General features: G+C 38.6%; 1 protein-coding gene across 6 annotated transcripts in view; it reads left to right on the top strand.

Moving 5' to 3' along the window:
• The window catches only part of SLC10A7 (solute carrier family 10 member 7), a 156,217-nt gene that overhangs the window by 86,382 nt on the left and 54,927 nt on the right, over positions 1–14,908 (top strand). For 5 of the 6 annotated variants that reach the window (XR_010884378.1, XM_067297791.1, XM_067297789.1 and 2 more), the window contains one exon: positions 14,409–14,444. The exons of the other annotated variant lie outside the window; for it this stretch is intronic. Coding sequence is in view for 4 of the 5 variants with exons in the window: in XM_067297791.1 (XP_067153892.1) it covers positions 14,409–14,444 (36 nt within the window). In the remaining variant the exon portion in view is untranslated. The remainder of the gene's footprint in view (positions 1–14,408; positions 14,445–14,908) is intronic. 6 annotated transcript variants of the gene reach the window in all.

Raw genomic sequence — 14,908 nt, 5'->3', positions numbered from 1 at the left:
AGTCTTTAGATGGCTTACAGCTCATTTACAGCACCAACTTTGAGAACTACCATCCCAAGCAGTTGTTACTTTTAACCTATAGGATGGTTATTTCTACTCCATATGTGAGGTGGGATGCTCTCTTCTTGTGTTTGATCCAGAAATGAGACTGATGATAGCAGTGTTGCCTTTTAATAGGGCCTCAATTTATCCACTGCACAGTGTTATACAAACCTGCATTACGTGCATTTGTATTGCCTATAATTGCTTTATATATATAAAAAAGCAGTTGTGTGTAATTGTAAATAACCAATGCAGGGTTGTTTTTTTTGGCTCTGCCACCTTTGTGAGAGTGTGCCACAAAACTTCAGAAAAAATTAGGGAAGGGAGTCCTTTTCACACTGAAATTACACTTAGAACCAAAAGGGCCAATAAGAAACTGGTAGTGACCAAGATGCTGGGTCAGGATCCCCTCTGTGATGAAATGTTTTGTGATACTTTTCAGACCCAAACAGCCAGGATATGGTTATTTCTCATTTGTAAGGTATCACCTGCAGAATGATAGCCGAATCTGTATTTAACACCAAGATGTGGCTGTTATTTAATCCCCCATATAATACTGACTTGGACTTTTTTTTTTTAATTTTCAAAATGGTTACAGCTGGTGGGTCACGGTGATGCATGACACTAGTTAGGTTGCATATCTTGATTTCTTTTGTATCAGTAAGGCAAACAGCACACTTGAACTAGTCTGAAAATCAGATCAGTTATTAATCTTAGGATGGATTAAATCTTGCAGAAATACATGCGTTCAGGGTAGAGATAGCAGGTGATTTACTCATTCCATGACTCCTGTGTCAAGTACTCTCTACAACCCACCAGAAGAAATAGTTTATGAAAAGTGTTGACCACCAAAATAGACACAAACAAATGCTCTTGTTGGTTAGGAAATCCTAGGAATTATTGATAATTAAGAGTCTTATGGATATGTGTTGTCCCTCCAGCTAATGAGGTTCTGTGAATATGTGTGTGGCATGTCATTTAGAAATGAAATCCCTTATAACTAATGAAGTAAAAGGAATGTATTCAGCTTGTAAAGAGAGAATTATTCTGGATACAGAGGACTTGGGCCTTTGGAAATAAAAATACACAAATGCCATACTGTGAACTTCCAGCCTTGCAGTGGTTCTTCAGGAAGAGCTGGGGCAAAGCCTGGAGGAGGGAGTAAGAAGCCATCTAGGGAGCCCAGATGTCCTTGAGGACAGAGAGGGCCGAAGACTCATGTCCTGCAAAGGGGAAGGTAGAGCTCTTTGATAACGCCTTTCCATTGCTCCCTTATTTCAGCTTTTCTAGAAGGAGGAAGCACCTTCCGAGTTCTCAGTGCTGGCTGGCCGTTTGAGCTCTTGGGAGCTCAAATCAAAAAAGCTCGTCTTGTGGGGGCTGGGAGAGAAGTATTTTCTCTTTATTCGTTTCCAGTCTCACATCCTCCCCTGCCTGGGTAGTCTCTCCTGGACTAATATTGTTTTGTTTTCAGAAACAATTTTCCTCCTCTGGAAATATTCTGTTATGTTATTGAATCAAAGATCCACATTTCAGGACAGATGATTTTAATGCAAAACCAGCGTTCATATCAGACAGGGAAAAAACAGGCTCCTTCTAATGGCAAGCTTTTGTTGCGTGGCAAGCAGCGTAACCCATGCAGGAAATTGAAGTGCAAAGCCAAGCTTTTGTTTTGTGCCCCCCCCAACCTTTTTAAATTATTATTGTTACTACAGTTAGTTCTTTAGACTGCCTCTGCCTGGGATTTGAACTTTCTACAACTCCCCTACTTTAGCACACAGAGTGTGCTGGCGTTACCCTGCCCAGGTAAGCTGTGCCGTAGCGCCTGTGTCGGGGGGCTCTCCACAAAACTCTCCCTGCAGTGTGCGGGGGCCTTCAGGCTTGCTGCCTTGCTCAGCCTTGTCCCCGTCCCTGTGTGCCGCCTTCCCCTGCAGCGAGGCAGCGTGGGGCAGCCCAGCAGCCTTTCCTGCAGGCACTCCCAGTGCTGCTTGCAAGGGCAGGTGGGCTTTGGGAGCCAGGCTGCATGGGCTTGCCAAGTTGAGTTTTGGGGAGGACTCACACTCCTGGCTTTTCCTGGGACCTGTCGGCTCCAAACCAGTGTAGCCATAGCTCTTTTGATGTGACAGAACTGTAGATTCAGCCAGTTTCATGTGCACTTCAGAGTGGTTGTCAGGTTCTTTGGGAGGTGGAGTAAGCGATTTAGGATGCTGTGCTGAGGGGCAGGCTGCTGTAAGCAACCGCTTGGCTGAATAGGTCATCTGTGACTTGAGAGAGGGTGCATTTAACAAATGCTTCACTCATATTGTCTTGAAAGTGAGATTTGCATCCATATATAGTGAATAATCTTTCAAAAAATGCACATCTTTGAAGCAGATGGTTTAAAAAAAATACAAGATATTCCAAGGATTATATGGCTTTGAAAACAAGAACTTGGGCTTTTGCACACCCGACTACGTATTAACAATACGTTAGCAATATTTTAACAATGCATATTAATAATATTCTTTTGCAAAAGTGCATACTGAGAGCATTAAAATGTGCTTTAAGCAGACTGTCTACTCTGGGGGGTATCCAAAACAACACTGAAATTTCTCGCTTTCAGGCCTGTTTGGACAGTAGTAGTAGATTAGAGGGGTGGCTGAGTGCTTGAGAAACCACAAAAACATGTCACGGAGAGGAAAGAACCAGTTTGTACTGCTTGTATAGAATTGGTGAAATGAATAATAATCAGTCTAGTCATGCTGAAATACATTTGGGTTTAGAACTGAAAAACAACTTTTCTGCTATAAAACAACTGTGTAACTTCAAACAGAATAAAGTTTCTTTCATAACAAAATTATTTTTGTCTGCAGCTAGCTAAACTAAACAGTCACATTTCTGTGTTTTGGGCTTTGGGGTGCTATAATGTCTACTCATTTTTGAGGTAGGTGTTTTATTATCTTACACAAAAAGATGGTTTATATTCGTTTTTTCCTTGTTCACAGTCATTAATAACATTCAACCCATGAATGTTCAGCAATGTATGTACAATTCAGCATTAAAAATGGTTATCACAAGATAACACTAGGTCAGAGCACAGGGTAGGTTATTTAAATTGTATTACTGATTGCTGCTTTTTGAAGATTTTCCTCAGTTGTTTTTAAATCAACTGCTTGGCTTTGATACTTTCTTCTAGAAAAGGTGGCATGGCAGCACTGAATTGAGATGTCTTCTTTTGATGACCAGTTGAAAGCACATGTTTATATAGTTTCATTTATTGTACAAATTATCTAGTTCTAGGCTTTATTGTTCTTAAGCCACATCTTCTAAAGCAGTGAATGTTTGCTCATCTAATGCAGAAGTTATTACCGAAGTTAATGTTTTGAAAATACAGTGCAAGACTTAGCTTGGAATTTACTCAGATGTAGAAAGCAAGGATGATTTGGGTTTTCAGTAATTTTAGTTTGTGCATGTCTTGTAGACATTTTGCTATCTGCCCCGCACCCTCCCCGGAGGGTGGATGGGTAGCGTACCAGCTGCTGTGTTCTGCTCCTAACATGTGAGCTAATCACTCTTGTAATACTGCAGTCATAGTGTCTGTGGAAATGGATTTGAAAACACTGAAAAGAAATAATAGCTAAAAAAACCCACATTGTTTTAAAACAGTGTCTAGCTCATTCCATTTATTATGATCTGCATATTTTTTTTAATAATGCTGTTGCTTTCATTGACTCTGTGTGTGTTTGTGTGTATGTGCATTTGCATGCGTTAAGTTTCTTCTTCAGGAGCAATTTTATTTGGGACTGAACTTTCTGGGTTTGTGGGAAAGCAAAACCATTCTTGCTTGCCTCCTCTATGCAAACCATGGCATTTGAGTCCTCTTTAGTATGTGTTCGTTATCTTATGAACAGAAATAGAAACAACTTGCTCTCCCTGTGCTCAAAATCAACATTATTGTTGAATTCCCAGGCCTCCTCCAATACTGGTTGCATTACAAGCAAGTAATTTTCTATGCTGTACTGTGGAGGAGACCATCAATTAGTACAGAAAGTGTTAATCATATTTGTTTTGTCTGTCCTGTGTTTGCAAAAGAAGATACAATCAAAAGGCAAACCTGTGTTTTTGTTCCTTTTTAAAAATCCCTGACAAGCCCATGACACCGGCTACTGCTGTAGCTGTACATTTCTATTCATTATTGATGACTTGGGGCCAGGCAGGCAGCACAGAACACAAGCAATATAGATTACCATATTGGGGGCTGGGTTTGGGGGGTTGTGTGTGTGTGTGTGTGTGTGTGTGGTTTAAGGCCTTTGAAATGCCCAGTTCTGAAAGGAAATACTACCTGGGAATGTTTTCTGTGGAAAACAGATTGAGTGAGCTTTGTGATACATTTTAATTAAATGATTCAGGGCACTCGGTGAAAAATATGTGGGTGAGCTCACTCTCAAACTAATTATTGTTAGCTTAACTTTCCAGCGGACTTGGAAAGGAGCCAAAAAGGTGCTGAGCATCCCTCAACCCAGGGGATTTGGAGAGCATTTCTCACCTCACAGAGTGTAGTTAGCACCTTCACTGGTGAGAGATTTTCCTGAGAAACCAGTGTAAACTGTCTCGTCTATTTATAGCAACAGTTATAGACTAATTATGCTGTTAGTGTGATTTTGGGGGTGGTATCTTATTTCATGGATACACAACCCAAACCCACAGTTTGGGTGAATGTGAGATTAATTATGTAAGCACTTCAGTGATTTAGCTGAAGTGATATGTCTGTGTAGCAAATAACCAAGAGACCTTGGCAATGCTAAGAAAGCATTTTACTAATGCTGATTAGTAAGTGAATGCTTCCAGGTTTTTATTGACACAACACTTCTTCCCATTATGTGAAGCTTATTTATTTCCATATATTGTAGAGGACTCGTACAGAGTTTTATACATACACTGTGATTCTTGGCTTCAAGAAAAACGAGACAGAAAGGAGATTGCTTAAACATACATAGTGTGTTTTAATATGTTAATGGAACAAAAATTGCTTTTGTTCATATGTTGATGGTATATTTATACAGAGACTGTTCTACTTCACAGTTTTTTAGTTACAAATAAGTCTGTCAAAAGAAAGAAATAGAGTTTTGGTATTTGCTTATTTCTGCAGTGTTTATTGTAACTTTTCTTTTGGGTTTCTGTAGTTTTATCCTTTATGTTTCTGTTTTCTTTCATGCAACTGGTTATCACAGCAGGAAAAGTTAATTCACAGTTCAGTTAATTCAAAGCTTATCTTGTTAAGATATTTTTTTAATCACTCATGGAATAAAATCTGAGTGCTAGAGCGTCATTCCGTACAGCTCAGAAGGAAGAACAGAGGAGGCTGTCAGGAACTGGCTGTATATCTGATTTCTGACTTTGGGCATCGCTTTTGCAGTTCTGTTTTACGTGGAGAATGCTTGAAAGTAAGACTGATGTAGACCATAAAAACTGCTTTCTCTTGTGGAAGGAGGGCACTTCTCCAAAAAGGAGTATTAGCCAAAATATAGTGTTTCTTTAGCGTATTCCTTCTATTTCTGTAATACTGGTTTATCTTGACTGCAGCTTAGTTAGTACACTTTAATATGTTTCAAAATACAGAATCAACAATATGGCTAATTTAACGATGCAAAAACTTCTTTTAGAAGTTCTTAGTTCTTTTCCCTAGAAGGTCCCACAGCACCACCTAGTGTGACATCCTTGCATGTTATCGAAACATTTTGGGATGACAGAGGTGCTAAGGCTGGTGTATTTTGCTATTAATTAAAATCAGGATTTGCTGGTTACTCTAGATAGGTCCAAATAAAGGAGGAATTTAGATCAGTTATCATTTGCTTCTGCAGGAACGCAGACTTAAAAATTAAATGTAAAATTAACTCTTTTTCTAAAATGTGTAAATATTACTGCATTTCTGTTTTCATATAAAACAATGGCGAAAATATAGTGTGTTCTTAGATAGGGTGGCACTTAATGTACATCTTTTGGCATTTATTGTATCCTTATTATACATTAAATTATCTACTGAGAAAGAGCTATGCTTGCAGCTCCAGATACCCTCATCCTACAAGCTGTGCTGCTTTCCCACTCAGTCCTGCTCAGGTTGTGCTATAGGGTGTGGGAACCTGCCTGCATAGGAGAAATTACAGGATTGTGGCAAAATAGTTTCTGCAAAGAGAAGGGGAACCCACTCAAAAATGCAAGGGTGTGGATGACTGAGAATTTCCTCTGGGGAAGGCCCACCTAATGGCAGGAACCGTATAAACGCAGGTCCTACCCTGCCATACCAAATTACAGTGATCTCTTCTCTGCTGACACTGCGTGAGAAATAAACTTGAATAGGCACAGGCAATGGTTTAATGAGCTGGAATTATGAACAATTCGTGTGCACATGAGGAAGTCCTAAGTTTTGCAGTGGAGTGGGAGATAAAGGAGAAGAAATAAGTGTTGAAGCCAGGAATGATGGTCAGCCAGAAAGACTGAAAGGAGAGGGAAACAGCTGGGGCTGCAGGTTGGGCAGCCTCAGTGAATGCACTGAAGACGTAACATCTGACTTGAACGTGTTGTGCAAGAGAGAGCCAGTAGAAAGTTAGTGGGAAGCATCACAAGTCTGAGTAGGGAATATGGCTGGATGCTGCTGCAGATATGCGCACGATGGGCCTCTGACCACACTGGGCCATGGCAGGAGCAGAAAGTCACCGTGGCCCAAGGGAAGCGCTGCCAGCACCAGCTCCCCCAACAGCAGTGTTGCCTGTGCCTACAGAGGGGGGCAGTCAGCACTCTGCTAGGTGACTCTCATCTAACTGAGTTTCAGGCAGTTACTGTTACAGTAATTGCCAATCTAGGTCCTGAGGTTTCAGGATGGTTCATGGAAGCACTTATGTCCAACTCGGATTCAGACTGTCTTGTATTTTGTGCATCGTTCCAGACACCATTCAAGTATCTTCAAAATCAGAGGAAGCTTTTATAATTACTTTAAAACTTCAGGCTTCTCACTAGTTTGTTCTAAAACTATTGCTGCATAAGGAAGAAAACTTCTAGTGTGTGGAAGATGCCCTCTGCTGGGAAGCCAAGCAAATCAAGTTTATTTGAAGTTTTACTTTCCTGAAATACTCTTTTCTTGCTCTTGGGTTAACTCTTAACACTGTACTGAAATCTTCCCCCTCAGACTTATTGAAGAAAACTGTTTCCTCCTTTTGATTTTATTTTTAATACTCAATCTGCAACAAGTCTAGCAGTGTTACTGCCAGTAGTTTAGAATACTTTATTTGTTATGTTTCTAGGTTTATTGTGTTGTGAGAACCAAATTTTGACTGCTTTTTTGCAGTCCTTTTGATTCCACCTTGATTTCATATTTGCATAAAATGTGGAGGGGAAACAACTGCAGTTAGCAATTGCTAATAAATTGTAGATACCCTTTTGTTGCCTACTGTTATCTGATGCTAGTGTGCTTTTTAACTTTATCACTTATTTAAAATTTCCCTTCTCATAATAGAGGACCCTGTCGTCACAACAGAACAAAGGTGTGCATTGCCTGGAATGATACACAAAATATTACGCATAGTCTCGTATGCATATGAGATATCGAATCTGGTTTATTTTGTCCCTTCTAAGAAAGCCTTAGCCATTTCAACATAGCACTTCTGATTTTACAGTTTTGTCATTAAAATCCAGTATTGGCCTAATTGGAGGAGTTGCAGCTATTGTTGTGATACTTATTTATGATTATATTTGAATTGGGGTTATGTTAAATTGTATTTTCAATTTAATATTGTGGTACAGTGCCTTAGTGTTTTACAGTATGAATTTAACAAGATGTGTGAATTTAACTTTATGCTCATTTCATTATCTCTTCATATTACTTATGATGGGGAGGATGGGTAAATTTAGCATCCTAAAAAGCATCAAATCACAGAGCCTTTATTCTTCCCAGCATTCAAATCAATCATTTGATATAAAACAGTACAATAAGGAACTAAATAAAATACTTTATTTTAAAGTCCTACAGTTGGATAAGCCTTCTCAGATTCAACAAAGCCTCAGAGAGGAATGTGTGATAGGAGGTTGTTTAAAAAAAAAAAGTTGTGTAACTTGAGAAGTATTGAAAATAATAAAATGAGAAAGCAAATAAGGCAAAAGTGATTATCAGGCATCAGGAGCTTCTGTGCTTTACGTGGAGGAACAACACAGGGACCTTGAAGTTGCATTATGGGGCAATGACTGAAATGATGAAGACATCAGAAAGTGCAGTTCTAACTTAATCTCTGAAATTGCAACAGATAAAAACTAACATTTATGTCATTTGCATGGACATGCAGTTTGAAAGTGGGGAAAAATCTATAAGTTAGTGTGGAAATTGAGAGAGCTAGTTCAACATCTTAAAATCTGTCGTCTCCAGTGTTGTCTTTAAGTAAGAACAACTGGACAGCATAGTTTTTACAGCCATGCTTACACAAATGCTAAAAGCTGTTAAAAGAACCCAGAAACAGGTTGTTTTGAATAGGTTTCTGCAGTAACTTGGTCCACATTCTGATACATTGAAATGTTTTCCAAAGGATTTCAGTTACAGACTTGAAATCATTAAAATAGTGTAATACTCAAAAATTGAGAAACGCAAAATTCGCGGTTGCCTGTGCAGCCCTGATAGTGGCCCCTTTCTGTTAGGACTCCATTCAGCACATACAGCGGGCTCACAAGGACTCGCATGGGCAGGCAGAACCTGACTTTTAGTAGTTTTTGTGCCTCTGGCTTAGAACCAGTTAAATATGTTAAACACAGGGGGTTTTAGCTTATTCTGTGAAATATGTCAAGAGGTTCTGTGTCATTGCAAAGAGGGTAAGTGAAGATGGGTGGGAGAAGGGAGAGGGCCGGTGGGAGAAGGGAGAGGGCCAGTGGGAGAAGGGAGAGAGTTCTCAGGTTTTTGGCTGGTTATTCAGGTGTGTGAAGGCCCTGTATCAACAATATGAGCCATTCTTTATATAATGGCTAAAACTAAGGTTACTGTAAACCTTAACTGTGCATGCAATTATGCTTCAGATCAGTCTATTCAAGATGGTGCGTATTGTAGTATTGTATTTAATAACGTTTTACAAAGGCAACGTGTTGTCTGTAGCTGTGGTCAGTCTGAGTGGTGGGGGGAAGAGTCTTGTACTCCTCCACAGGAATAGATTGAGAGTTGGCTTTGAGTGCTCTCTATCGTCATCTTTGCAGTCTCCATCATATTCTTGAATATGCTGAGGTATAAGCTTTTTGACCTTCAAGATAGCTCATTTATTTTTTGTTACTAATAGTAACAGATTTTTGAGGACATCTATTTATCTGTATTCTGTGAGACATTTAGTACTAGCCTTCCTGTATTGCTCACAAACACATCTAATTCAGGCCTAGAAGCACTTTTCTGGAGGCAGAATTTTCACTTTTTGAACTGTAAAACACCATAAAGTGGTTTGCAAATTTGTCAAAAATAAAATAGAAAAAAATGTATTTAAAAATAATGCTTCCATTCATAAAAAACAAGGAAACAAACAGTGTAAGAAATAGAAGTAATAAACGTTTCAAGGTAAAGTCTAATTCTGCTGTAAGCAGAAAAACTGCACAGATTGGTTGTGGTGCGTTGTTTTGTCCAGATTTTCTCATTGTTTTTTCTTTTCCAAATAGCCAGTGACTCTTGAAATAAAATCATTTTGAGAAATGCTGGTGTACACAGATGAAGATTGAATTTCAGTTCTCATTCAAGTTTGCCCCCTGGTGAAATTATCCAGAGTTCATAGCCATTTTTCTCATGCATTAGTCCATCAGTGCTAATGGAAATGCTGACCAGTTAACTCCTTAAGTAACCTTGTGTCAGTATATAAATTAATGCTGCTTAAACTTTTGCTCCTTTTGTGCCCTGCTCCAGTGAAGCGTTCAAACGCATCCTTAGCTTTAAGCACAGGAGCAGATAATTGATTTCAGAAAATACACATTGGTTCATTGCCTTGATTACAAATAACTCTTCTTCTTTCTAATCCTGCTCCTTAAGACAAATCAGAGGCTACTTTGGTTAAGAGTTTTTCCACTGGTAATTGCCACATATGTGTCATACTGATGACCTGTAAGAATGAAGAAAAATTGCCTGGGAAATTTGTGGGTAAAGGAAACCAAGGAAAGTTCACATGTATTTCATGCCTCATTACAATAATCCTTACTCCTCTTCTGCCATGTGTCCCTCTGGATCTGTGCCCACCTTGTTCTAACTATTTGCATAATTTCTTTCTTAATGATTTTCCATCATAGATTCAAATCCATTATGTTACTTCCTTTTGCTAACCAATTTGGCAGCCGATTAAAGGTATTGATTCTGCATATTCTCTTGGACAAGAAAACAACTTTTAATATCCACTCTAAAGTAATGCTGTGTTGGATGAAACATGCAGAAAACTTGTTCTTAACATCTTACAAAGCAAATAAGAGTTAAATGCATCTCCCAGTATCTCATTCCTGTTAAAATGTATGCACACAGACATGTGTGCGCTTAAACTCTTAAGACATGTTTCATGATCCTTGCTGAAAAAAAGAAGGCATTTTCAGGTATCTAATATGACTGTGCAGACTCCTATTTTGTATCAGTGTTTCAGGTCAGGCTGAGATCTTTTTCCTCCCTTTCCACTAAAATCATTGAAATATATTCAGTCAGTCTTTCACATCAGAGGTGTAAATGGATTTCTTGAAAGTTTTTCTGCTGATAGCAAACGGCAGCCACTTTACAACTTTGACTCCATTGTAGGCAGCAGTCAGAAAGCTTAACACTCCCCCCGAACTTTGAAGATGCTAAAACTGTGCAGTGACCTTGCATTCTCAAGGGCAGATGCTCAGCTTCTGCTAGAAGTGCTAATCTACAGTCTGTTTATCTCCATACACTATATATTTGGAAGCATTTGCCTGGAAAGCAAGGCAGGGAAAAGAGCAGTCAAATTTGGATACTTTTTCCCCTGATGGTATTACCATTCAATGGACTTAGAAACAACAGTCTTTATTTTCATTTTTAGTTCCTTTGTGCTTTTCAGCAACTGTAACAGTAGTAGTCTTAGATTATAGCCACGTTGTACATGTTAGAATATGCTATGTTATGAGCTGTTAGCACATAAACTGGACAGTGTAGAATAATTGTTGTCTTCCTGGTTTTGTGTATTCTGAGTGAATCAGAGTTTTGTTTTTACCTCAGAAGCCTAAATTGTTGTCTGTAATTTCTGTCAGTAGTGTTTAGACTGAAATTGCTCTATATATTATTCTTTAGTAGGTATGAATTGAGATGTATCACATAGTGCTTATGAGCATACTGAGAAGCTCATTTCTAACAAAAAGAAAAGTAATGTATTGAAGTGAGACAGTGTTTGCAGGGAAAGGTAATACCTTTTATTAGACAGATATACTTCAGTCATATAAAACCCTTCTTCAAATCTGGAGCGGAAACCTGAAGAGAAGGGCTTTTGCACACAAACACATCAGTGTTTTTATATAACGTGTACATTTTATATAACATATAAAGGGTTTTATGTGCCCAAAGTCTTTTCCAACTATATCAGTTGTCCAATAACAGCTATCCCATCCCCTAATAAATCTTTCCTTACTAACATCCATAAACCATTACAGCTACCACAGCACTGAAAACCTCTTGGTTTTAATGTAGTCTCAGTGGTTTTTCAATCTGGCACTCCTTATCAAAATAAAACATTAACATCAAATTACTCTGCATCTATTTTTTAATATAATCTCATCTGTTCTGTCAGGTAATTGTTTCGCTTCCCAGGGAATTGCATGTGTGTTGCAAATGGGAAAATTCAACCCTGTAAATCCTTTCTGTGGAAGGACAGTAGGAAACTTGTTCCTGATTATTAAGATCACGATAATTAATTGCAAAACTTTCTAGAAAATTACTGAATGGACCTTTTGAATGCCAGACTTCCAACAAGCACAGTCAGAAATCTATTTATGATATGCAGGGATATTTCTTCTTCCTCTCTGCTTACAGAATTATGAAGAAATGTTGTTGTCAGAGAGGTAATGTTTTGCTTTATGGCATTACATGCTTTGAACTAGTAGCAGCTCTTGCCCAGACCATTGTGTTGATATCCCTAAGCTTCCAAAGCAAATACGTATGAAGTCACAGGTCCCATCCTAAAGAAGGACACCAGCTTGATTCATTAGCAAGATAATGGGGAGAGTTGGGATATTTGTTTTTTTTTTTTACCTTTCCTTTTTTTTTTGTAATGTATAAAAGTATTATTGAATATACTTAGTCATGAAGCATGTAAGAAATGAGTAACAGTGCTGAATCAATGAGTTCCTTCAGATGTAGAGGAAAGCTAGCTGTATTCAGCAGCTGGGAGTATCCTGTCTTCTCCCTATGCTCAACTCTCTTAGAGTACAGGTTGCTTGTAGTATATCACCTCCTACTGCTTAAATGCTCCTGTTTGTTCTCACCCATCAAGGGTTGTAGTGGTACCCTGCTGCAGGGGTGTTCTGCCATCCCCAAATTACAGGATGCTTTGGGAATACTCAGCTACTCACTAATATTTGAGCTGTGCAATGTAGTTGTCAGTGGAGAAAGGGGAAGAGGAGAAAGGTCTAGCTCACGTATTCTTAGTAATATCTCATAAAAGCTGGAGTTTGCTCATTCTAATGAAGTGACTGTGTTGCATCCACTTTATACAGACCTTACTGTCAGTTCTCCTTTTTAAGCATTGTAGATGATGCTGTACTTAAGTGTCAATTCAGCTCTTAGTGCCTCTTCCCTTCCTGAACTTTTTTTTGTTCCTCCACAGCTGATATCCTTGAACACCTATATTTCTTCATAAACATACCTACATTTTGTCTAGGCCTCCCCCTGTACAGGGAATGATTCCCTGAAGCAATTCTTAATGCTTCTACTTCTTCCCTTTCCAGTCTTTATGATCTATTTAAGATGTGACATTTGCAAAAAGATAAATGATTATGGATAGCTAGGCTGTGGGCCAGTCAGATATGGCATATATTATTTATTTCAAAATATGTTTTAAAATTCTGCAGAACCTTCAAGTTGTACAGGTTAACTGTTGCCTCCTCGTTCCTGCTTGTCTGCCATTGTTTGGGGCATTTACTTGTTGCCTTTTAAGAAGGCTCTGAGTAGGAGCCCTCTGTGCCTGGTGGCCTCTCTGGACCAGTGATTTTGGTGGACACAGAAAGCAAATACAAAAATGCTCATATAAGGTTTTTCTTAATATTAGCTTCCAAAAGACTTGAGTAAAGCTGTGTTATTCAAGGTTAAAGGAAAAGCAGGGGACAACTGCTTTTTTATTTGATCGTTTTTTCACTTGGACCCAAAACAAAAAGAAAACGTCCTTTTAGATGGATGTAATGGATGTAATGTAGATGGATGTTTGGGAATCTTGTCCTTTGAACGATAAATTTTGTGAATAGCTGAAAGAAAAATTATTCTTGAGAAATATTTGGCCAAAGAACAGTCTTGGCTTAGAGAAGTTCTAGGTGAGCTTTGTGAATTAGTATGCATTAAATGCCAGAATAGTTTTATTGAGCAATAATAAAATATTGAAGTCTGATGGAAGGATGATGGGGAATTACTATTTGTAGCTAAGAAACTGATGCATGTCATGTTAACTCCCAACCCAAACAACTCATTTTAAGATTTTCCCTCATGAAACTTAAAATCCTGTATTTTGTCCAATCATCAGCTTTAAACCTGTTCCTTTTCAGTGAACAAAACAAATCTTTTTGCTTGCGTCTGCCTGTGGGATGTGGAAAGCTGAGGTGGTCCTGTGTGACTAAATTAGATGAAAGACTTGCCTTCTACCACTGCAACACAAAGTCTAATCAAGTGAAATAAGTTTTGAGATCTCAGCTCATTTCCTTGGGGAATATCAACTTACATTACACAGTCACAGCACCTAATTCATCACAGTTGATGTGAATTTTGCTCAGGAGAGGACCTGGGACTGGTCAGCATAGGAGTCAATCACCAGTCACCTCCTAGGGAGATGTAGCTCAGTAGAGTTAAAATACAACGCAATGAGGGGAAAGTTTTAATATGTATATATTTTTAAATATTGATCTATATTTCTATGTATCATGTGTTTTAAAAGAGAGAGTCTTAGGTCCAAAACGGGGAAAGCTAGAGGTTAAAAAAAAAAAAAGATAATTTGTAGTGAGTATTGTTTATAAAAAGATCCATGTACAGACACTAAAGAATGTACACAGTGAAGATCAAAGCTGAATTCCCTTTTGTCACTTAATTTCCACGATGCTGAATGAAATTTGTGTATTTCCATGCATCAGGGTACAAGAAAGTAAAGAGTATTCTGCTTCCCTGACTAACGGACAATTATTTTTATTTCTTCCAGGGCATTGTTATAACTCCACTGCTGCTTCTACTTTTTGTAAGTATTTTGATCTTAAAACGTCTGTCCTTTTACTGGGTAATCTTGTACCATTAGATGCTATATTTAAGACAGCAGTTTGGATGATTTCACAGTGCTTAAATACTGAGACAGATTTTTTGATCAATATATGAAACAAATTGCCTTCCAGAAGGGCTATAAAAGTGTATCACAGTGAGTGCAAACACTAGCTGCATTTTTTGCTAAGAGGTCTGAAACCTGTTGTTTTTGCAGCATCGCAAAACCATGTGCTGTTAGACTGGGTCAAATACAGGCACTTGCTGTGTAAGATGATCACCCAATTAGGAGATCTCTTGGAGAGCACCCATATGCAAGAGTCGGACAAGATCGTAACGATCTAAAATGGATGACAGCCAGTTGGAGGGAGCCCTGTTCAGATGAACGAAGCCTCACTCCTGGGCAACTAAGCCCATGGGTATTTTTGTGGTAGAGGTTTGTGAGAT

This window comes from Apteryx mantelli, chromosome 5 (assembly GCF_036417845.1).
Source record: "Apteryx mantelli isolate bAptMan1 chromosome 5, bAptMan1.hap1, whole genome shotgun sequence".
NCBI classification, from domain to species: Eukaryota; Metazoa; Chordata; class Aves; order Apterygiformes; family Apterygidae; genus Apteryx; species Apteryx mantelli.
This window is presented reverse-complemented; position numbering and strand designations above follow the sequence as displayed.